This window comes from Colletotrichum destructivum, chromosome 12, assembly GCF_034447905.1.
Source record: "Colletotrichum destructivum chromosome 12, complete sequence".
Lineage (NCBI taxonomy): Eukaryota > Fungi > Ascomycota > Sordariomycetes > Glomerellales > Glomerellaceae > Colletotrichum > Colletotrichum destructivum.
In genome coordinates this window covers 123,710-146,139 of record NC_085907.1, presented here as the reverse complement: position 1 = coordinate 146,139, position 22,430 = coordinate 123,710, and the positions used below count along the sequence as shown (strand labels likewise).

Sequence of the window (22,430 nt, the reverse complement as noted above, 5' to 3'; positions counted from 1 at the left end):
CTCTGTGAATAGCTTCAGTTGGCCAGCCAGATCCTTCATCTTCCTTGGCGTCGACCACACCACTGCAGACGACGCAGATGCCCATCCTTCAGCTTCCCTGCCTTCCTTTCCTCCAGACTGCCCTTTGCTGACCTGATCTGATGATGCTGATGGCTTTGGTGTTGTTGGGAGTAGAAGGGAGCTCATCAGAGGCTTTGCCATAGAGACAGGCCATAACCCTGTCCATTTCCAACCACTTCTGATGTTCTTGATCGTCATACCTGCAAGGGCAGCCTTATAATAACAGCCCAAGAAGTTCCTCTTGCCTACAATAGTAGAGTCATTCCATTGACCAAGGTATCCAAGCTCCTTCCTATAGGCTGCCTTTAGAGGGCTAAAGACTGCTTGATCAAGTGGCTGGAGGACATGGGAGGTGTGTGGTGGTAAGAATAGTAGATGGATGTTGTTTATATAGCATAACCACATAAATTCAGTCGTTGTATGGCTCCCATGCCCATCCAGGATCAACAGTCTAGCCTCCTTCTTGTCATCCTTGCCCTGAGGGACAGTCTGAGGGATGAAGACCTTCTGCAGCCATTCAACTGCAGTAGCATCTGTTGTCCAGCCATTTTCTGTTGCTGTAAATCAGGGTTCAAATCCATACCACGAAATCCACATATGGATCCACAATATGGATCCATGTCCATTCCATTCCATTCCACGTAGGCTTCAGCCTTTCCATATTCACGCCACAGAACCCCTTCCATATGTTCCATATGTGGAAATTGTGGAAAGGATTGAAGATTTAGGTGGGGGCTGAAAAAACCTGGATTTCCTTGTGAAATAGCGCATACCCCAAGTACTTTCTATCGCCAACGACAACGCAATAGCAACAATTTTCCACCCCGTTTTACCCGTACACGAAGTTCAAACAAGTCTATTCTAGGGGGGTTACTACTACTCACGCCCTTATTTCCCCAAATCGAAATGGCCGCCCTCCATCCTACCAAGTCAACCACACCCGTTCCAGAACGTACAGAAGAAGACAATCAACGACTCTTTCAGCTCTACAAAGGCTGGACCTTGACGGAGAGAGACGGCCAAGTGCGTCAATGGGTATATCAGTTCGGCTACGATATCCAGCATGCCCAGAAAGGGGAACGCCGATGGGTGTGTTGCCTTTGCATCAAGCAAAAGCGGCCGAGGCCAAAGAGTTATGCCATCAAAGGGTTGCAGAATGCGGAGGGTCACCTGTACGCGGACCACAATGGCATTATGGATCCGACAGGCAAGAGGCAAAAGCCTGCCAAGGCATCTGAGAAAGCACATCAGTCCATTGCAACAATTCTACAGTTGAACCCGAAGGAGCCGAAGGAACAAGATTTGATCAATACCTTGATCAAACGTTTTGACAAAACTGTATTCCAGCAGAAACTTGTCAACTGGATTGTCAATTCTAACCAATCCTTCTCGATCGTTAACGATCAAGATCTTCGAGACATCTTCAACTACCTCAATCCATCGGTGGAGATCACAAAAGCCAACATTACTGACGTGACCGTGCGTGCCATCGCAGAGCGAGAATTTACTAACAACATGGAAAGAGTGAAGGACGCTTTGCGAAAGAGTCCGGGACAGATCCATATCCAGTACGATGGCTGGAAGTCTGGTAACCGACACGCCTTATACGGCATCACATGTGTTTTTCGGGATTCAAACAATCGGCCACAGAAGTGTGTCCTCGGACTGCCTGAGCTTACAGAGAGGCACACAGGCGAGAATATCGCCGGGCAGATCATCGAGATCATTCGAGAGTACGAGATCAGCGATAAAGTCGGATATTTCACACTGGATAATGCCGGTAACAATAAAACTTCGATGGGGGAGCTTGGATTAGAATTCGGCTTCGAGTGGGAGAAGCGATGGGTTCGCTGCGTTGGTCACGTTGTCAACATAGTAGTGAAACAGATGCTGTATGGCAAGAACCCGGATGCTTTCGAGAAAGAGGTCTTCGAAGGACTTCATACGGCAGCGAAGGAGCATGAAGTCTGGAGGAGGCGAGGCTCTGTTGGAAAATGGCATAACTTTGCTGTTGTAGGTGGCTGAATCCCCGGCTTTATTTGTTATACTCACGAATACCTAGGAGGTGAGCAGATCGGACACGTGGACCGATATGCTCAAGAAGGTACAGGCTATCGAGAGCCAACTCTCTGATGACGCTCAGCTCAAGAAACACCGTCCAGTTGGAGTTGTGGTCGACAATGCTACCCGGTGGCTTTCTCAATTCTCGATGATTGAGCGCGCTCTCGTCTTAAGGCCATTTTATAATTCTTTTGTCCAGAGAGCGTCAAACGAGTGGGAGAAGGTCAACTTGACGAGAGCTGGCCACATCAAAAAGGGCTCCAAGCTGCCCTTCTTCCTGAAGGAAGAGAATCACATGACACCTGATGATTGGCATGTGCTCGGGACTCTTTACGACATTTTGCTTGACTTCCAGCTGGTTGTGAGAGGCCTTGAGGGTGATGGGCAGGGAAAACACCGGAGAAAGGTCGAGGAAAACGAGATCGACCCTCCACTGTCTGGTAAGCCTTAATTATACTTCTCAAAAGCGGCCCGATTCTTATTCTAACAGCTGATTTGTACAGGAACAAGCTGGGATCTTATTCACGCGTATGAATTTCTTCTCGAAACCCTCGAATCCGCGAAAAGAGCAGTCGCCAATTTTCCGGACGGCCATCACCTCGCTGTCAACATCAATCTGGGCTGGCTCAAATTGAACGAATACTACGAGCATCTGAACGATAGCCCCTTGATCTATGGCGCCGCAGTTCTTCATCCTGCCTACCGGTGGGCACTGTTTGACGATTTGTGGGGAGACGACGACGAAAGACAGTTATGGATTACCAAGGCGAAGGAGATGGTCCAGGATCTCTGGGAGAGAGAGTATAGGGACCTGGAGGTCGATGACCCAGAGATTGAGTTGCCTGCCAATAAGCGGCTGAAGACCTCAAGAAACAAGTTCACAGCGTGGCGCACAAAGAAGCGAGGACTGACGGCCGGGGGGGTTTCTGTTACCGAGTCGCCAATTCAATCCCCTGCTCAATCGCCTAGGTCCTCAGTTGGCGGTCTGGATCTTGATGAATACGGGCAGTGGCAGCGTGATATCGAGGATGCTGATGCTTCTGTCACAGATCCCTACGAATACTGGCACATGAGGCGGCTTAAATACCCCCGGTTGTCTAGGATGGCCTTGGATCTGCTTACTGTGCCACCAATGTCAGCCGAGTGCGAGAGGTTATTCTCGACCACTGGCCGCATGGTGACCAAGAGCCGCAATAGGCTAGATGCCAGCACAATTGGGCTTTGTCAGACACTACGGAGTTGGTTGCGTGCCGGTTTGATCGGGTCGCTAGATAGGATTCTGATGGACGAGTGACAATAACATCGACGTCACCAAGGCATGGATGCGGCCCACTAATTACCATTGTTAGACAAAGTAGGTTTCCATTCCACCCATTCCACAATATGGATCCATTTCCATAATGGATCCATTTCCACCCATTCCACATCGAAGTTATTAGTCAGCATCCATATCCACGCCATATTCACGAATGTGTCGTGGAGTGTCGTGGATTTGAACCCTGGATCACATCGAGCGCTGCTACATCTTGGGGCTAGCTGGCTTTCTGTGGTAGTGGTGGGGGGTCCGTACGCTAGTATTTCTCTTTTTGATGTGGTTTGGAAATCAGCACTGTTTCATGATCAGGATCGTACAAGGTTCGAAATCATGTTAGATAGGCTGCGGAGTATAACAGGCTGTGCCGACAGCTTGAGTATAAAAGAAAGGACTGCCCTGGGGTTCTGTATTATTTGGAAGGAGATGTAGACGCTGTAGATCCATCTTGCTCTCGTTAGATCGAAAGCCCGGTTACAAGCAAGAAAACCGTTACCAAACAAGGGACAAATAACAGCAGTACTTAGGCTTGTTATGGTGATCCACACTCAGTATGGCTTTTTAGGAAAAATATTAATGTCGTGGCTGTTCCGTAAGTTACGGCCAACCCAGATCGGAATTTCTGCGTAAAATACAAGTTGTAACGAGTAAAACGTGTCAATGGCTACTTTCTCACTTTGTTAAAGGAGCTCCGATTCAGACTCTATTGTTTTCGACGCGATTGGTGGGGGTGCTTGCTGGCGTAACTATATAGTGCAGAACAGGGGATAGAAATACAGGTGCAACGTTACCAAAGCTTTGTTTTGCTGTGCAGTTGGTTGCCCGGATCTTCTCGTAAGGTTCATTCCTCGAGTTTCAATCCAGTGTTGGCTTTGCCGACTCGAGTGATGGTCTCGAACCGCAGCGCGAAATGGAAGATCGTTCCCTATGTAGATCAAAATAGCATGTTTCAACCATGTACAAAGCTAGCATTCAACCGCTCCCTGTAGAGCATCTAGAGCACAGCTGCTCTCTGAAGAGGGGTTTTAATGAATATGATGAAGCTAAAGTGTCATTTGTGCTGATTGAAACTGCCTTGGCGGGACGGCGAACATGGACACCAGCTTGTAAGCGTCTCAAGATAGCCTGGTCGACTTGTCAGAGGAGAGTGTACCATTAGTGTTTGTTATTCAGATTGGCTCCAGTTTGCTGGTTTCGTTGAGATGATCGATCGGACTCACGGCGCGCCGCCTGTCGAGTTTCGTCATGATGAGTGTCCAGGAAGCCCTACAAAAAGCAACATTCTCACATCGCCACTACGCAGCGTGGATGCAGTACATAATTTGAAACAGTTTGCCGCAAATACCTATTTGTTATAAAGTTTGATGCGTTTCAAACAAACGTGATGTATTGAGTGTACAAGCCGGACACCCAATGTCAAAGTCCAACGGATTCTCATCAATGGTTACGTGTCTTACCTTAAGTGTCTTTCCCCCCGTTAAGAATCTCTTGTGCTTCGGTGAGGTAAGAAAACATAATGGAATATGGAGAGACCTAATACCTGTCTAACAAGAAAACCTATAGGTTAGCCGTTAACTACGCATGTTGCTTTTCTTTTCTTTCCTGTTTATTTTGTTGGGTGACACGTAATTATGCCGCCTGCTTGGCGACTGGTATTGATGCTTGGAGGGTTTCGTTACGGTGTAAAACGTCCCAACAACCTAGCTGTTATGTTACATTAAAGGCATCGTTTAGCATATGTGGATCTAAGAGACATACTAAACCTAGGACTTGGGTATAAATCCGTGTTACTCCATGTCAGTATCAGACCATTTAGTTATGTTAAACCTGGAAGCTAACAGCCACATCATCAGGTCAAGCAATCTTTACAGAAACACAAAATACGACAGTGTCAGTGCCACTCATTGTGGATACGGACGCCGACGCAGGGTAGATGGGACGCGACCCTTCTCCTTGCAGCATCTTAAAGCCTTTACAACGGAATTTGTGCAGATGCTTCTGTACGGCCGTGCAGATATCAGAATGTGGAAATGAAAACAAAAATCAGTTAGTGTTTTGTTCTGATCAGGTCGCCGACGGTTTCGTTTCGAACTGTGCAGATTGTCGGTTATGTGAGCCAACCGTTCAAATTTCCACCGCTCGCATCTTTGTGCACATCATCCATGGAAATACAGCGCCATGTGTTGCACCAAAACGCCACGCTCCAGTTTAAGCCAATTATTCTTGTTCCAGTTGTTATCTTTTTGTTGCTTGTTAACTATCCAGCCACTGTAACTGATTGGTGGGTTTGGACGTTGGTACCAATTTTAAGCCCTCTGCAGTTCCCAGTCATTAATGGTACCACTCGCGATACATGGGGTCAAACTTTCCCATCCAATCATTGTGCACGGTATCTCCACCTGCCTGCTCACTTTCGTTGTCTGACATGGCTAATTTGTTTTGCCCATAATCAGTTGTGTCAGGTCCCACTCCTGCCTCCACTTTAGGCTGCGTGCGCGACACCAACTCCCACTCGTCATCTTCAACGCCAACATTCAGGATGAACGCCACCCCTCGCGCGCCTTCGCAGAGCTCAGATGCCCACTTGCGAAGCATATCATCATGGCGATCGTGTACGGCGCAAGGTGTAATCAGCGGGCCAGCCATATTGGTGGAAGACGTCCGTAGCTCTTCGTAGCTATCCAACCATTGGGACAGTGCCGTCACTTCGGTGAGCGCAATACTGGCAACTTCGGGCAGGACAATGGAGCCCAAACAGCGCCGGAACTCGTTTTTCGCTTCTCTCAGCGCCCCCCGCTCGGTTGGCGCACTGGCTATGACCTCGGTCTCTATTCTCGCAATTAATCTATTCAAACTTCCATCAAGGTCAAGTTCCATTTTGTGGCAAAAAGAATTCTACGGCATGTATTCATTTATGTAGAAGTTGTGGCTGGTTGATCCGACGACCTAGATACAGTTGATATCGGATGCATTACGTACAGCTGTTTCGTTACGTCCAACCACTTCAGAACCATACGAATCGGTTATCTGATCCAGCCTGATTTAGTTAGAAGTAGTATCGGAAACCTCGCATATCTAGATGTACTTTCTAATACGTGCCTGTCCGGGATACTGTGCATTGCAACAAGTTATGTTGGAGATTTCCATTTTTAGCAAACCAGTTCAGTTGGTAATTGTGACTGTGAACATGCATGTAAACGCGAACTAGGTATGCTAAAACACTTATTATAAAGCCACGTGCCCACTTTACGCTTCGGAGGTGAATGGTTTCTCTGCAGAGACCTCTCGAAGCATGGAGAACGCCAGAACAATAGTCAGACAAGCCGTGCGTGCAATTTACAGCCCCGAACAAGTTGTCATAGTTGACACCTTGTCGCGCCACGAAATGTAGGTTCTCGAAGCATTGAGAAATTAGTCAGCTCACCAGACCTTGGGATACAGCCTTTCAATGACTCAACTGCGCTCGCTGTCTATTACAGACGATCACAGATCTCTGAGAAAATCCTGCGCTGAGCTTGAGCGTGACAGGATCGTGTGTACGTGAGTGCACCCACCCAGAGCTAAGCTTTTCCTTTCGACATCTCCTCCGACCTCCTCGCACACGGTTACGGGGCTCTACACCTCTACGAACCACAGTAACAACTTCACAGGCGACAGTTGAGCGAGGATGAGTCATACGTCTTTATCGACTATTATCAAGCTGTCCATGTGATTCATTACATGATCTACGAAATAGGGCGCCAGATTTAGGAAGCGAACGTGCGCGAGTCAACAGCGGAGATTGTGAGGCGCTACATTTGTCCCATTTGCACCACCAAGTGTGATTTGATCGATGTTATCGACAATGTAGACTGCGACGGTAGCTTTCTATGTAAGCGATGTGTGACTCCAAGCATTCTATTCGAAGAACCGGTCAAACCAGACCTGCTGCCACGCTTCAACGACCAATTCGCGCCTTTTTTACATGTACTTCAGCGTCTCGACAGCAGCAGCATTCCAAGAGTGACTTTTGAAGGTCTCTATGCGCAGAAATTCCCCGACGGCGATGGCGCTTCTAAACGGCAGTGCTTGTAGTTATCATTATATTTCAGACATCGTTTCACGCATAGTTGACCGCGTGTTCAAGGCGATAGACCGTTGTTTCATCGTTGGAGATGCCTGGTCGTTGACCGGCGGTCGACGAAGCAGGATATCTTGTGCAGTTATACGAGTCAGTAGGTTGTAAAATATCAACTTTTTCCGGAGTCGAGCTATAGAATGCCTACGTCTGTGGTATTGGAAGAGTGCAGCGTAGAGAATACCAAAGCGGTGCGGTGATCTAAGAATAGACACCACTACCCACTAAGGCAACACAAGATGCCTCCTCAATCGGCTCAAAACTGTCCTGATCAGAGGAATTGAGGTCCAACTCGGGCTTGTTTTAGAGGCCGATCAGAGGAGTAGACTCTCCCGCTCGTCTTGTGTGATCACGTTCGAAAATAGATCATCGGAAAGGCTCCAGTTCGCTCCAAGAGATATATGAAAAATATTGGTGAAAAGTGAGTTGATTCCTTCTGGTTCTGTTCTCTAAGTCTGATCGACCCTGCTCCCTTATATCCTCTTGGCGATCAGGCTTAGCTTGCATAATCTCCAATTCCGATCGAAAAGTCCAAAACTGAGCCCATAGGACTGATCGCCCCAACCCCACTCCAGTTTATTATGCGCGTACTGCAAGCCCGAAGTGGATGTTGGTCTCCAAACCCTTAGTCGAGAACTAAAACACACTGTGAAAACCAAAATTCAAACGGAGTAAGCATTGACAATATGCGTTTGTTGTTGCTGTCTGGATAGAACGGGAACTAGATAGGGTCGGTAGATACAACCCTGCGAGGGATCCAACATGAAGTCGGCCAGGACAAATACCGCGTGGCATGTACGACATGATACGAATGAGGAGAAAACCACGATCAAATGGCACCAGGAAACGTTGAATCGTGTAACCGAAAACAGCCAAGCCATCATACCATTCGCGTCAACTAGACCTCAACACTAATAACATCTGTCCCTCTTTATGGATGACCTCCCTCGTTCGTCATATTGCTTTTGGGCCAGTTTTATAAGGGCATTGCGTTCGGCTCGCGAGGATGTAAAGGCCACTTCGGTCTACCGTGATGCCTGGCGCTCCGTGGCTTGGAATAACTCCTGAAAGGGTCGGCAGTGATGCATAGTTTGACGCTTAACAATTTGGTACGCGTCGACAGAGTGAGCGTCGAATCGACAGGTCTGCCAGTGCAATCGATGGAGCCTTTGAAGCTCATTTGATACCCATCGACGAACACCTCAATCTGGTATGGTGTCTCAGGTGCTGTGTTTTCCTTATAACTATCGCAATAGAAAGAGGAGTCTCTTTCGTCCTGTGAACCGTCTGGAGGCATCTGTTGTGGGTTCAAATCGGAGAGCTGTGTTGGCGCATAGTCATTAGGGTGGTTGAATCTGTCCTGAGGACTCTGGTTTCCTGAGGGTGTTCCGCGAGGCTGATCTTGTGAGCCCGACATCTGAGAGTCTGAACAGGCGACATTGACCAGAGTTTCAAAAGCCCCCTCTCGATCCATCTGTTCATAAGCACTCGGCAAGGGAGCTGATAAGTTTTTCAAGGATCTTGACTGGTCCGCCTGATTCAGCTGAGAGGAAGGCTCAACGTAGTTGCCAGTAGAGACTGACATAGGCCGAGTTTGAGAGATAGAGACAGAGAAACAGAGGAAAAGAGAGAGGGTGAGCAAAGTATCAAGATACTGTCTTTTATCCTTTGGTTTGTAGCCAAAGAGCTTTCATAATATCCGTACTAAGGCCTATCTAAACAACTCAATCCTCCTTTACCCTGCATGTACCATAGTGTCTTGGGCGGGGGTATTAAATCATAGAGATAGCAAACACCTCGGCCATCGTCGATCCCAGAGTGCATCTCCCCCACCAAAATGTGGATAGGCCTGATGAACCATGTGCCCAGTCCTTGTCCATAATTGTGTCCTCTCAGCGTGTTCTGTCAGACGTTGTGAAATTATTGCTTTTGGGCCTTGCGGCTGGCAGTGATGACCGAAATACCTTGATCCCTTGCCTTTCCCTTTATGGCGGAGCAGCCGGGTAGCCTGATATGCAACCACAGAAGAATCGTTAAGGTACCCTTTGTAGGTATTGCTAACCTGTCCCTGGTGCAGTTCTAGGCATCCAATCGGCGAGGCCGGTGTCGCCGAAGACTGGACATCATCTCCGACCCTGCAAGTTTTGAAACCAGAAAGCTCTACTTATCCGTCGTTACGCTGCCTGAATGATGCATATCAGTGTCATATAAACTAAGGTTCAATTGTTGTTTACGAAGACAGCTACCAAGAAGATAACATGAATGCCAGCACTTGTCGAGTGCTCGTTTGCGATTGTGCCTTGATTCCTTATCTCACAGAAAAGTACGCCTCGGATGAGGGGTGTTTGGCAGACAGAGAGAGAGTGTATAGTATTACGTATCTTGGTCCCAAGTAGTGTCCCAAAAAACGTGACTGTTACTGTTATGTATTATTTCCACAATGATAACACTGATGCTTGTGTTCTGTTGCAACACATTAACCTAACAACAAGATCGTTATATGCAGAAGTATTCTGTTATCCGAGGGAGCAGCCGGCGCAACAGATTGATAAGACATCCTGCAAGCCTCTTTTCATGGCAGTCTTCGGAAGTTCTTGACGAGATAATATTGAAAGGCAACATATGACGAGACTACATGAACTTCATAGCGTGTTTGGTTATATACCGTCACGATGGAGACTAACCCACCATTGTTAACACACAACTGTTACATCGCTTGCGGTTCAAAATATTAACACCCGTTTGTTTCAGGTTGAAAAGGGATTAGGCGGTAACAGATTGATTGAAAAGTCCGAGGAATCACCCCGATGTGGTGGATTCGAAACATTAGCCACAGGCTCGGAAAAAGCCAGGTCACGCCCATCGACATCTACAAATTGAGCTAATTCCCTTTATTTTCTCCGATATTATGCGTTTAGACACCGACTTCACCCAGCAACCTGCTCTCTTCCTCGACCTTAAAATGAAAAACTCAACCTCGCCGAGCGCGAAAATGCGGACTTGTTACACTGAAAAGGGCGGCGCCGGAAACGCGGTACGGCCGAGAAGCTCGACAAGTGAGCCTCAGCAGCGCAGCACTCAGAACAATGTTTCACCCGCTGGCTCTCAGTCCAACATAGGAGGCGTACAGAAAATATCCCGGCGGATGTTTAGGAGTCTCAGCATATGAAAACATACGCAGCTGGATGCGTCTGGGCGCCGTACTGTCCGGAGGGGATGCAGAATACTTGTGAAGATCTATTCTGGATTAGGCATTAGGCGTTGTTTGAATAGACTTCCATGACTTGATGCATAGCTCGCAATGAGAGACAAATCCATCGCGTTCCGTCGCCAGGTCAAACACCTCCGTTTCGCCGAAATATGCAGCCGTGATAACCTTATCCGTTAGTCCTGGGCGGGGACAGGTCTTTAGAGATGCGCTTTGGAGTCGCGTGTGCTGGAGAGGGTCCTCGCTGCCATGGGCTGCGCCGCTTTAATACTTGCATGTGGCACAGAAAGGGGGCCAATCATCAGGTCTCACGAACAGGTCCTCTTGCGGTCAAAATAAGGGAACCAATGGGAAATCGATCACGTGGGGTGCTGCTGAGGACCCAGTTGGTGGGGAAGGCATTGGCCAAAGTACGTACATGTGATTGGTGCTTCCCACCGTCCTATTTCTGACGACGAATAGGATTGCGGTTTTGCTGCCCGTTCGTTGACGGCCAATCAGAATGCAGCTTGCTGACGCCAATCCACGACCGCGACGGTCTGCCGCCAGGTACCAGACTCCACCATCCGACACAGCTCGGTTATGGCCTTAACAACATTGAATGGGCATTTGTTCGGAACACTATACTCGTCAAGCTTGGCCTCGCGGTCAAAGAAGAGGCGATTCTAAATGCCGTCAACAAGCCAGAAGGATAGGAGAGGACGCAAGATCAGGGCTCTCTGTTGACATGTACTTGTGGAAGGGAATCGAGATGGTGCGAGAAGCCGGTGAACCTAGACCGGCTTTCGGTTATTGTGATAATACTGGCGTATTTTTTTGCTTCACAGATGATCGTTATACGTGTGGTGCCCTGATTTCTTGGCTCTATTTTCCGGGGCGGGCCGATGCTAATACCGTCTAAGAGTCAGTTGGACCCAATGCGCAGTTAGAATCTTTAATAACCAACATATTATACTCAAATAACAAACAAGTTGGTTAACGGAAGAATGAAAGGCTCAAATCACTTGACACTTAACACAAACTACGCCGACTTTAACAATATCTTAACAACAAGCTCCACAACATAACAAGCCCGTAACAAAACGACCAGAAAAAAATTGTTTCAACAAAATTCTCACATTGACCAGGTTATATATAGTAAGTAAATGCCCTCAAACCTAAATTAGTCTTGAATCTTATCGTTGTTTGAATAATGGACAAAGGTCAACATGGCAGGCCAAAATCCCGATCAGCACCAGACTAAATTTGAATGGAAGAACAACGCACCTGAGTGGTGGACCCATCAACAAACCCAGCAACGGACCCGTCCTGAGACATTCCACCACCAATCGGCTCGCGAACAACAACAACAACGCGAGCACGCTTTCCGTCAGCAGCAACAGTTTCACGCAGAACAACAGAAGAACATGCTATACCTGATCAAGGAGGTTGTCAAAGTGATTAGGCAAGAGGCCCGACACGGGGGCACGCAAGCGTTCAATGACGTGTTACACGACAATGATGCAGTGAGTCTGCTTAGAGCGCAGATCGAAGGATGCAGGACACAAGAAGAATCAGGAAAAGAAGAGAATCGTGGGGTCAGATTGGCCTTGGATACTATAAGCGACAAGCTTGGGCTTCTGACCGAAAGCTTTGGGAGGCTTGAACTCTTGATCGAAAGTTTCGACAAGCTTGAAATCCTGATGGGAAGCTTCGACCGATTCAGTATTGCGATCGAACAACACACACAGAACTTGTCAGACGCGACCAAGTGTGTAGATACTCCTCCTCGGCCCTCATGCCGTGCGCCGCAATCTTCACGTAGTGTGCGGAATCGAAAGAAGAGCGATCCGAAACGTGGGACAAGAAGGTCGATGCGTATTGCAGCAAATACACGCCAAAAAGAAAAAGCATACAGGTCGGCTGATTTATATTCTAAATAGGGTGTGTAGAGCCATTCGCCAACGTTCTTTGGTCGCGCTCTGTGGCCCTAGGCATTTGATGGCGAAAAACTTGTTGTTTTGGGGTGTCCACAGTCGCAGGAGAGATGTCAGTTAAGAGAGGCTTTTCCGTCGGTTTCTGTTCATAATATTCACAAACACAACATCTTATAAGACTACTGCTGTATTCTTAGCCGCAAACATACAGTAAACTCCGATGAAGCTTCATTACGCGTATAACGTCTAGCAAGGTGATCGTTTTGCGCTTTGTGTTATCGCAATGTCTTTCTGCGTTGTGGACGACATTTTCCAGAAGTTGATGGTAGCTATTAAACACCCGCAGAGATGCGCTTCATGCTGCTACAATGGGCTAGTAGGCGTATAGTGGCATGGTCTACTGATCGCCTAATGTTATTAACAATGACGTTTATATGGCGTTGGGCGCTGAGCCCGCCGAAGTCACGGACGGAAACATGCCCAGTGTGAGTCAGGGGTACTGGACGACGATCCGTTAAGTTATCTCTGATTGATGCCTCTACACGTGAGGTTCAAACCATTCTTCGTTATCTTGCGTCTCTCTGCGTCCAAATGAGCCGCTTTTCAGCCATAAAGATCAGAGAACGCTTCGAAGCAAATCGATGAGGCGTGTTGAGGAATCCTTTAACGTGCGCAAACCTCGATGACGAGAATAAACCCCTATAAAAGACCCAAAGAAAAATTTGAAAAAGGTTACGAACTGTGCTGCTGATCTGTTAATCTTCAATGCCAACAGACCTGTCTATTAAGTCATTATTACCCAGGCAAGTCACGAGATCGACCCCAACTGATGGTGCATATCGCTTCCCCACTGTTATTCAGCTCAACGTCCACTATATCCTCAAAAATCCACATTCGACGTGATCGCGTGACCACGCCAGCAGCTTGGCCCTTTTGATACTGCGTGTGCCGCTCCCATCCTTCGACGCCGTACTTCTCCAAAATCCGCAGCTGCAGAAGGGCAAAACCCGCAGGGCCGTGGATGTTGCTAGCAGGCGTCTCAGTGTCTTTGTAAAACATCCTGCGGCGCCCAGAACGAGTCGGATAAATGAAAGTCTCTGTTGGCCAGGTTTCCTGGTTTGAAAGCAACACCTTTTTCTTGGCCAATGGAGAAGACGCTGGAAAACTGTCAGTCTACTTCAACGAGACTGGTAGAAATGATCCCCACTCTTCTTGGTAACTCTTCGGAGCTTTTCGGCCCAGAACATCCTATGGCGGTGTGCTGGCCACTTTGCCGTGGGCTCAGAATCATAGAGGGCTCTCAGTGGTATGATCATTGTGAACGTAGATATCAAATCAGTCCGGTTGGCAAATGATCTGAGGGATTGTGCACGAAACAATAAGGCTAATTGGGAAGAGAGTGGGTCGGGAATAGCATGGAAATACGATGGGCTCTTATGTTCTTTGTGAAGAGTCTGTTCCTGGCTAGTTGCGTCACCAAAGACCAAGCACAATCATAACCGCAAAAGGGCGTGATTGAGTAGCTGGCCCATCAGGAGCCACAAGAGCGATGCTGACATGGGTCATATAACAGCTATAACAGAGACATAACAAAGACATAACAGACATAACCGCAACTGGTGAGCTTACGTGGCTGATCAAGCAAAATCGAACAGCGCGAAGCCCGAGTCCGTTGGGCCATGTTCATTCTGTGCATGCCCAGTTCTCACCATCAGCATTGGCCCCATGGGACCCAGAGGCTTGGAATCAATAAATTTACGCATTCCGATGCGCTTTCACGTCAGCCGTGCAATACTGTTGAGCACTGTCACTAAGTCTGGAAATTGACACAAGCATTCCGGTACCTAAGACCAATTGGGTCAGTATGTGCCTGTTTAATATAAGAAAATCATATCGGCTGCGGGTTTTCCGTTTGGTTCTATGCAATCGCCTCTGTACCTGATGCATCAAAATGCCGCCTACGCAATGCCCAGACTTTAACGTTTTCGATGCGCTGGGAATGGACGCTGTTCCGCCCACTGGTGAACCAATCAAACTCCAGTTCAAAGACGTCATGCAACAGTACAGAAAAGCATCTCGGCACTGCCACCCAGATAAGATGCGTTGGCGGGCCCAAGGTTGTGCTCTCGCTTTCCCTACATGGGAGCAGCTAGCACAAGCGAAGGACTTCCTTGTTGACGATCAAAGACAAGAAATCGCTTCAGAGAGGTATCAGTGGGCGGTGGAGAAACAGGCTAGTCAGCAAACTAGACCATTCAATCCAGATCTTGAGATCTCCAACCCTAAGGTCTTTGACTTGGACGCCTTTCCGAATGCCCCTGATTCGCCTCACTTCTCCATGTGGTCCCCTCCTCGCCGCCCTCGCCGCCCTCGGGCCTCCAACCGGCTGACGGCCTACTCCATACGTCTAGGTTGGCCAAAGTCTGCCGCTTGCATCAAGCGGTCTGTGAAGCGACCCATTGTACTTGGACGATTTGAGGGAAGAGGGCACTTTAGCTGCCGAGTCCAGGAATATGATGCCAACGGGCAACCGCTATCGGATGAATACAAGTATCGGGGCTGTCCTGAGATCCTTCTGAAAGATATCGAACTCATCCACTCGTTAAGTAAATATCCAACAGACCTACAAGGGGCAGTCTGTAAGATGCTCAACAACAGGGAAAGACGATTTCATCACCTTTTCTATCCGTATTCGGGGATTTGTGGTACTTGGAAGTAACAGCAGCAAGTGATCTAGCAGTGTGGTTTATGTCGAATACGAAAAAAAAAAAAAAGAAAGAGAGAAAGAAAAGAAAAGGGAAAGAAGATAAGAAGTAAATACACTGAGAAAAGTGTATTATAACTAATGCGTCATTGAAATGACTACCAACGGTTTTAAGAATGACTCGATAGGCAGGTGACGGGGTTGAGGTATTGGGGCGCTTGATTATTTTCAAGGGACAAGGAAAGAAACAATCAGTAAATCTTTAACTGTCAATGAGTCCGAATGTCGTTATTGTCCATTGGAAGACGTGCTGAGCTCTGGACAGAATCTACTAAACCATTCTTGTGACTCGTTAGAGTCCCGATCTTCAGTCGTGGTAGATACGTCCCAGCACACTGAGAATAACACTGAGGACGGAGGAAACTTATCACGCGGAAATCAGTAAACAAAAAGAAAGGAGTTAAAGAAACTAGTTATGTTTGATTATCTTGGGTGGTTTTGAAAGGCGCTTTGTTGGTCTTAGTGATGGATACCAATCAAAGGCTTGCGCGCTGTTGGCCGCATCTAATAAAGAAACCAAGATCCTAACAGCCACTACCTGTAAGATTCCATATGTCTCAGTCACTGAAACTACCTTCATCGCATTTTGAAGACATAGTTATCGTTGATGTTGCAAGGGAGAGAACATTGTTGCTGACATAGTGTTGCGGTTTAAATCCGTCGTTGAAGTAATATACTCGGAGTAGCGTCACCGGAACTGCGGCCTCACGACAACCCGGATTTAACTCGATTGGATAGGTTTAGTCATCCACAGCCACCTTTACAGGGTTGTTGCAAGATAAATTAGAGAGCCTAGCCTTTTCTGGTTTGAAGACCCGACTGAGGTTCACGCTGTTTGTCTTGTAGCCCCGCGCGGCAATCGGAACTTCTGGTTCTCTTTATGCTCTTCAAGTCACTCGAGCCCCTGAGAAATCTCTTCAGCATTATATTGCCTGCATGACGAGGTCAATACGCTAGATGAGCTACCGAATGTTTCAATGACTTGGCTTGGTCTTCGGTGGATGCGCTGTGCAACACAGTTCCGGGTTCGCGGCGCTTCGCAAGGTCAAGAATCTCGGCTCAGTTCTCATAAGGCTTGACAGAAATGCCAAAGCAATGGTTATTTACTGTTGGCTTGCCAAGAGGCACTAGTCATGTAGGTTATTTTGATATGACATGTCGAAGAAGACAACTAACGATTGTGGTTGTCCATGGGATGGTCGACGCGAGACAACAAAATATTTGATGTGAAGCAGGCCACTGCTTGCAAGTTAGAATACATAATGGTCCGGAGAAAGGGAACCGGGGGAATCTATAGACAAAAACTGGAGCCTAAGAACAAGAATGGAAACCAGAAGAAAGCGAGGATCGGCAAGCGTTAGTTGAATCTGGTCAAAGACTTCTTTTAAATTTGGCCTAAGCGAGGCATACCATGGGAGTGACAGCTTCGCTTCGTATCACACCATTCTAGGTCTCTGCTCTGCCCTGTTTCGCCTTGCTTTGCCTATATAGTGGCTCTAAGAACGTCATACCCTTGTGGGTAGAGACTGCCCAGGCTTGGCTATGGAAGGTGGCTTGCTGGGAAATTACAGGAAAGCGTGTCTATGGAAGACTACGATGAGAGGTGTATGTGAGGAATGGGGGCGCCATGGGCAGAGTCTGTCGAATCAGTAACTCCAAGGTTCTGTTGCTTAGAGATGAACAGAAAGTCATTGAAAATAGAAATGAAAATAGAAATGAAAACGATTCGAGCACACGAAAGGAGGTCAGTGTGAGACAGAAATATAGGGCGAAGAGACGTAACCGGGGATATCGTAAGAGACAGTGGTCGAATCATGCAATTGAGGCAACACTTCAGTCTCACTGTGCCATAACCTCCCCTCCAGCGTGGTCTTGGTAGATAGTCAACCGTCAAAAGTTGTCTCGGGGGAGGACTCTGTAGACTCCAAAAATTGACGAATTACCCCCAAAGCAAGCACAAGTTCTGTCGCACTCTATAGCATCTCCTGTGCTGAACCAACTGGGTCTCTACTTTCGTTTAGCCTAGATCTACCAAGGACGTTTCTTAGGCGAAACTTACCTCTGTGATCTGTATCCATTCAACGGCAGTACTAGTGATGGTCCGACTTTTGTTTGCGTTGGAGTAGTTGCCGGATAAGTGCGGTCCCGGCACCTCGTTTGTGTGTGCATCCGTTTGCGTCCGTTACGGAGGTAGATCTGTGTTGTTGTTAGCATCATCAAAACACCGAGCGACAAAAAGAACTTGACCAACGTTTCAAGTAATAATGGGGCGGACAGAACTCGAGGTTAAAGAACTACCCTGGCGACTCGGCTGGGCAACAAAAACGCTGTGTCTGGTGCGCGTCATGTGATGTAGGAAAACCTTCAAATAGAAATCACACGATGACGCGTAATATGTTATTGTGGCTTAGTTCATGCTAATCGAATCACGTCCGATGATGCTCGTGAACACTCAACTCGCTACTCCATGATTCTTCAACCTTGAAGGTCACCTTAGATTAGGAGGCCGCCTGTTGTGTTACATGGGAACCAATGCACGCAAACCACTGTCAAAACGGCTTTAAAATAGTAGCCTCGCACTCGATCTTTTGTTGAGAAGTAGAGGGTGTACGACGTCCAGTGCTTGCCATTAGAGCCGCTCTGGAGTCTAGGTGGTGTAAAGAAGCACCTTGCTGGCCTATTTGTACGACATTTCACATGTCATTATGGTCTCATTGATCGGAGTCTCTAATACCGACATTATTACCAGGTTCTGCGCCGGTGTCCTTATAACTCTTTGTGCTAGCCCAGTTCAGAGATTGCTGGCTCGTGTACAAGGTTCCAGGTTTGGCATGTATGGGTCCGATGAACAAGACCGCCATTCAAGGGTGTGGTAGCGGAAGTCGTCCATTGATGTGGAGGCCTGAAGTGTAATTTGGGCGTGGAATTTATGTTCCTGATAGTGTCGCCGATTGGTAAAATCCTTTGTTCTGAGGTGTCAAGCGCCTCAGAGGGTGGCATACGTACGACCTAGCAAGACGACGCATAGCAATCTGACAGCCAGAGTCGACATCCACTAGGCCGAATTATGGGACGAATCACAAGCAGAAACCGACTGATCCTACCGCTTCTACTTTCCAATGCCTGTTCTCCTGATGAAACTTGGCCTGCCACGCCCGTATTCGACACTCACATCAAGTTGAGTCTAGTTGCTCGAGAGTCTTCAGCGCTGTCCCTGCGGCGCAGCGGAACTCCGGATTCGGGATCAACAGAAGCTACAATACGATTAGCAACAGAAATCTCAATCTCATGGTATGAAATCGTTTACTTGTGTGACCTCAAGGATCTGGTTCATCAATGGAGGTGAAATCGTAATCTCGGGAAGCTTCAAGGTTGAGTTACAGAAGCTTGTAGCAAGCTTTTCGTTAATGAAGCCGGAGGATAAATAGAACTTCCTTCGCATCGTTAACGTCGATAGAAAAAAAGAGCCCGGTCACTTACTTACTTGATGATTGCGTCGAGCTGCTCGATCGAACTCGTAGTCGACGAGTAAATTGTCCTCGCCGGTCGGAACACCGGGCCCAGCCCCACAATCATTTCCCGAAGGATGCAGCCGGCAGACCAATTGTCGATGGCGGAGGTGTACGTCAGACCACGAACCTTATTTAGGAACACATTTGCTCGGAGGAGCTCTGGTGGTCTATAATACAGCGTGCACACCTGCGCATGGGGTTAGACAAGTGCGATCGCGATAGACGTTGTGAAGGAGCCACGCACCAACGGTGTTCGTGGTTCACAGCCGCTTATAACATGAGAGAGCCCAAAGTCTGCTATTTTCAACCCGTTGGGAGAAGAAAGCAAGATGTTATTGGGCTTAAGATCACGATGAGTAATTCCGACGTCGTGAAGAAATTGAAGGCCTCGAAGGATCTGTACAGAGTACGATAATACGAGTTCAGGACCCAGCCTCGTCTCGCTTAGAAGCTCACCGAGAGTTCCGCCGGTCATCAACTCCAAGTCAAGCATTATGTTCGTCTTCGATATCTCAATGTGGAGAACATCAATGCAATTTCTTCTATCGCTGGGAGAGTAGTTTCTCAACCGTCGCAAACAGGCAATTTCTCTTATGCCTTCGGGCGGCAATCCGCCACCTGATTGGGGAAGCCGTATGTATTTCCGGGCGATAGGAAGACCTTGGAGCCTGAACACGGTACCAAAGGATCCTGATCCAAGCAACTCTTCTTGCGGGTTTGACGTTCTTACAATCATCGGGAACCTTTCGCACACAGAGACAGGCACAGAGCCTAAGGTCTCTGATGTACATATATATGCATCTTGCTTTAGTGTTTGCCCCCCGAGTATCTGTTGCTGAATCGACTTATACTGCAATGAGATAAATGAGACCGCTTGAAACATACATTGTACCCTTGAAACTTGTGACAGTGGCGAGTGATACAGGATTATTATTTTGTTCAGGCGCATTACGTCGTACATTGAGTTATTGGCAGCAATCTGCTTTCGGCCATTTGATGGGTTTCGGTGCGGTGACTCGACGTTTCTCTGCTTCAGAATAGTGTCTGCCCGTTTGGAACCCGTGGTGCCTATAGCGCTTAGTCAATCATTTGTCATGCTTATAGAATACGTGACTGTCGCTAGAACAGTGATCGGGCAAGATCACTTGCTCCGGCGCTCTTGCAGGACACGCACCAAACCAAACCCACATATGTTGAGCCGACGTACAAAGTAGGAAGTCGCGTGATTTACATTCTCTTTTTACCTAGAGGGGTCTAATCAATTCAGTCTTTGTCGACTACTGCCAAAACGACTTTGAACCAACATACACAAAATTCCATTCTGCAAAGCTTGTACCTCCAGCAGTTAACCTGCGTGCAGTTGTGTCGGTATAGCAGCTGCTTTACGTCTTTGACCTGCGAGACTTGGTCGGCCGGAACAGGGAGACGAGTCGCGATAAGAAGAAGCTGGGAAGGCAACACATAAGCAACAAAGCAGACAGCAAAACACAACCCTTGAGGAGATGACGCGAAAACACAGCTTAGTTATCAGATCACAGTGGTGAGTTTCGGAACAGCTGGCATTGATCCCAACAACAGCGTGAAGTGGGCACGTGGTTCACCCTCGACGCTAAGGTGATAGCCAAACCCAGCTTCCTGGGCATGACTGCTCATTGAAGGGACAAAAGCCAAGCAGGAATCAGTCAATCACTTCATCTAGCCATCTGACCCTAGGCAAGGCATCTGGCTGTTCTCCTTGCCTTGAACTCAAGGGTTGTAACATCGGTAGGGCAAACGACAGGTTAATTAGTATTATGTCCAAATAGGGCTCTACTGTTGCTTTCCTTATCCCTTGACTTCATCTGTGTTGTATATCGAAGATCCTCCGCGTCTGACCAGTCAAAAAGGATGATGGACTGCATAGTAGAACGACCATTCATCACAACTGAGCCACCCGCGCGTTGTTCTGTGACGAAGCTTTACAGGGCGGCTAACTGTCACTCTGTGCTTGGTTTTCTGCTGTCACCGAAGGGTAATCTTGCTTCTTGCACATGTCTATGAACCAAGCGTCGTTTCCATAGTAAATAAGTGGCCCCGTTGGAATTTTTAAACGCGGCGTGCATACTCCCAAGTTTGCTCTCCCACGGTTTCAGGGATGTCCGTTGGCCAGCCGAACGTTGGTGCTCTTCCCCCAACATTGATGGGAATTGAAGAGCATATGCAACAACCAGATTCGCGTGCTGTTCTGTGCGCCAAATGCCGCCCCATAGCATCCCTCCCAGAACCGGTCAGCCACAAACGTTTTGAGAAACAGGAATTTCTTGGGTTGAGACCAAACGCTGACACGTCTCAGACGTAATAGAGTCGATTCAGGTGAGACCGTGCGCTCAGTCGACTTCATGCATTGGAATTCAGGGTACTGAGACTTTTTGATGTATGCTTTGGCAAAGGCTGATCCTAGCGGGATAGCCTTACAGCTTTGTTTTTGGTTCAACAAGCAAAAATGATTACTTTGCACTAACAATTCCATGTGGTGCCTCCCGTTGTTGGGTCTGACTGCTACCGCAACGGTGTAAAGAGGTACCTACCACACTAGCTGTCGCTCATTGAGAGCCAAAAGTCGCCAGAGTTCCTGATGCAGCGCGCCTTTGACCTGGTTTTACTCGCTGCTGTCTGGCGAAAACAGCGCCCGGGCTGCGTTTTCGGGCGCTTCCAGGCCGCCTCGAAAGTCTCTTTATTGATCTACATATCTCTTCAACATGCCGACTGGGAACAGGCAAGATGCTTCCTAAATTGCGCAAGTGCGGAGCGTTTCCAGTATCGCAGATGGGGCGTCTCCAACACCTTTCAAGTGACTTCATGGCGGCAAAGACACCCATCCCCAGGTCGCAGTCCAAGAGGAATGTAAATGGCCAGACTGCCCCGCCGAATTGCTCAATGAAGTGACGGCAGACTTGAACAACGAAGCTATGATTACAGTTCTTGTAAACGGGCGAAACGGGCGTGGGCCAAAGGCCAGGATACGTTACCCAAGCGGTGACTGGGCAGTCGCTTCTACGCCTGGCGCCGCGCATGTGGTGGCTTCATCGCTACTCATTTCCATCCAAAGCAGAACTTCCCATTGAAACCCGATCAATGCATGGATTCAGGGCGGAGCTACTTCGGTTTGAAACCCGCGAATACATTCCCAGCCTGTCTAGAATATGGTTGTCCATGCCCTAGAGTTACACGACGCTGTAATTATTTCGTAAGTCGGGGTCTGCTGGGGGACCATAGAGCACCAAACCAGAAGCATGTGCGCATCATACGAATGCATGCGACAGCGGAATCGCCATCAGCGCGAGCCTATTCTGCATTATCGCGAAATTAGGCTTCTAGGAGGCCCTCGCGTCGCACACCTGGCGGCACAGCGTTGCTGTACTCCTTGGTTGTGGGACGACAACAAAAAGGGAGCCCAGTGCAATTGACTGGGGGTCGACCTGACACTGAAGAGCACGATAG

General features: G+C 48.0%; 4 protein-coding genes across 4 annotated transcripts; 1 reads left to right on the top strand and 3 right to left on the bottom strand.

The window, feature by feature from the left end:
- Nucleotides 1-5,764: 5,764 nt before the first annotated feature.
- CDEST_15484 (uncharacterized protein) lies at nucleotides 5,765-6,310 on the bottom strand (the record flags this gene model as incomplete). The annotated part of the gene is made up of 1 exon (XM_062931640.1): nucleotides 5,765-6,310. One exon carries the CDS (start codon nucleotides 6,308-6,310, stop codon nucleotides 5,765-5,767), a length of 546 nt encoding a protein of 181 aa, XP_062787691.1.
- A 415-nt stretch (nucleotides 6,311-6,725) lies between these two features.
- CDEST_15483 (Putative transcription factor E) lies at nucleotides 6,726-7,507 on the top strand (the record flags this gene model as incomplete). Its single annotated transcript, XM_062931639.1, has 4 exons — nucleotides 6,726-6,820; nucleotides 6,875-6,973; nucleotides 7,084-7,141; nucleotides 7,184-7,507. The coding sequence occupies 4 exons, from the start codon at nucleotides 6,726-6,728 to the stop codon at nucleotides 7,505-7,507; spliced, it is 576 nt and encodes a 191-aa protein (XP_062787690.1).
- Nucleotides 7,508-8,526: 1,019 nt separating this feature from the next.
- CDEST_15482 (uncharacterized protein) lies at nucleotides 8,527-9,135 on the bottom strand (the record flags this gene model as incomplete). Its single annotated transcript, XM_062931638.1, has 1 exon — nucleotides 8,527-9,135. One exon carries the CDS (start codon nucleotides 9,133-9,135, stop codon nucleotides 8,527-8,529), a length of 609 nt encoding a protein of 202 aa, XP_062787689.1.
- A 9,476-nt stretch (nucleotides 9,136-18,611) lies between these two features.
- On the bottom strand, nucleotides 18,612-19,686 carry CDEST_15481 (Putative serine/threonine-protein kinase, active; the record flags this gene model as incomplete). The annotated part of the gene is made up of 4 exons (XM_062931637.1): nucleotides 18,612-18,692; nucleotides 18,746-18,872; nucleotides 18,923-19,137; nucleotides 19,195-19,686. The coding sequence occupies 4 exons, from the start codon at nucleotides 19,684-19,686 to the stop codon at nucleotides 18,612-18,614; spliced, it is 915 nt and encodes a 304-aa protein (XP_062787688.1).
- Nucleotides 19,687-22,430: the final 2,744 nt, after the last annotated feature.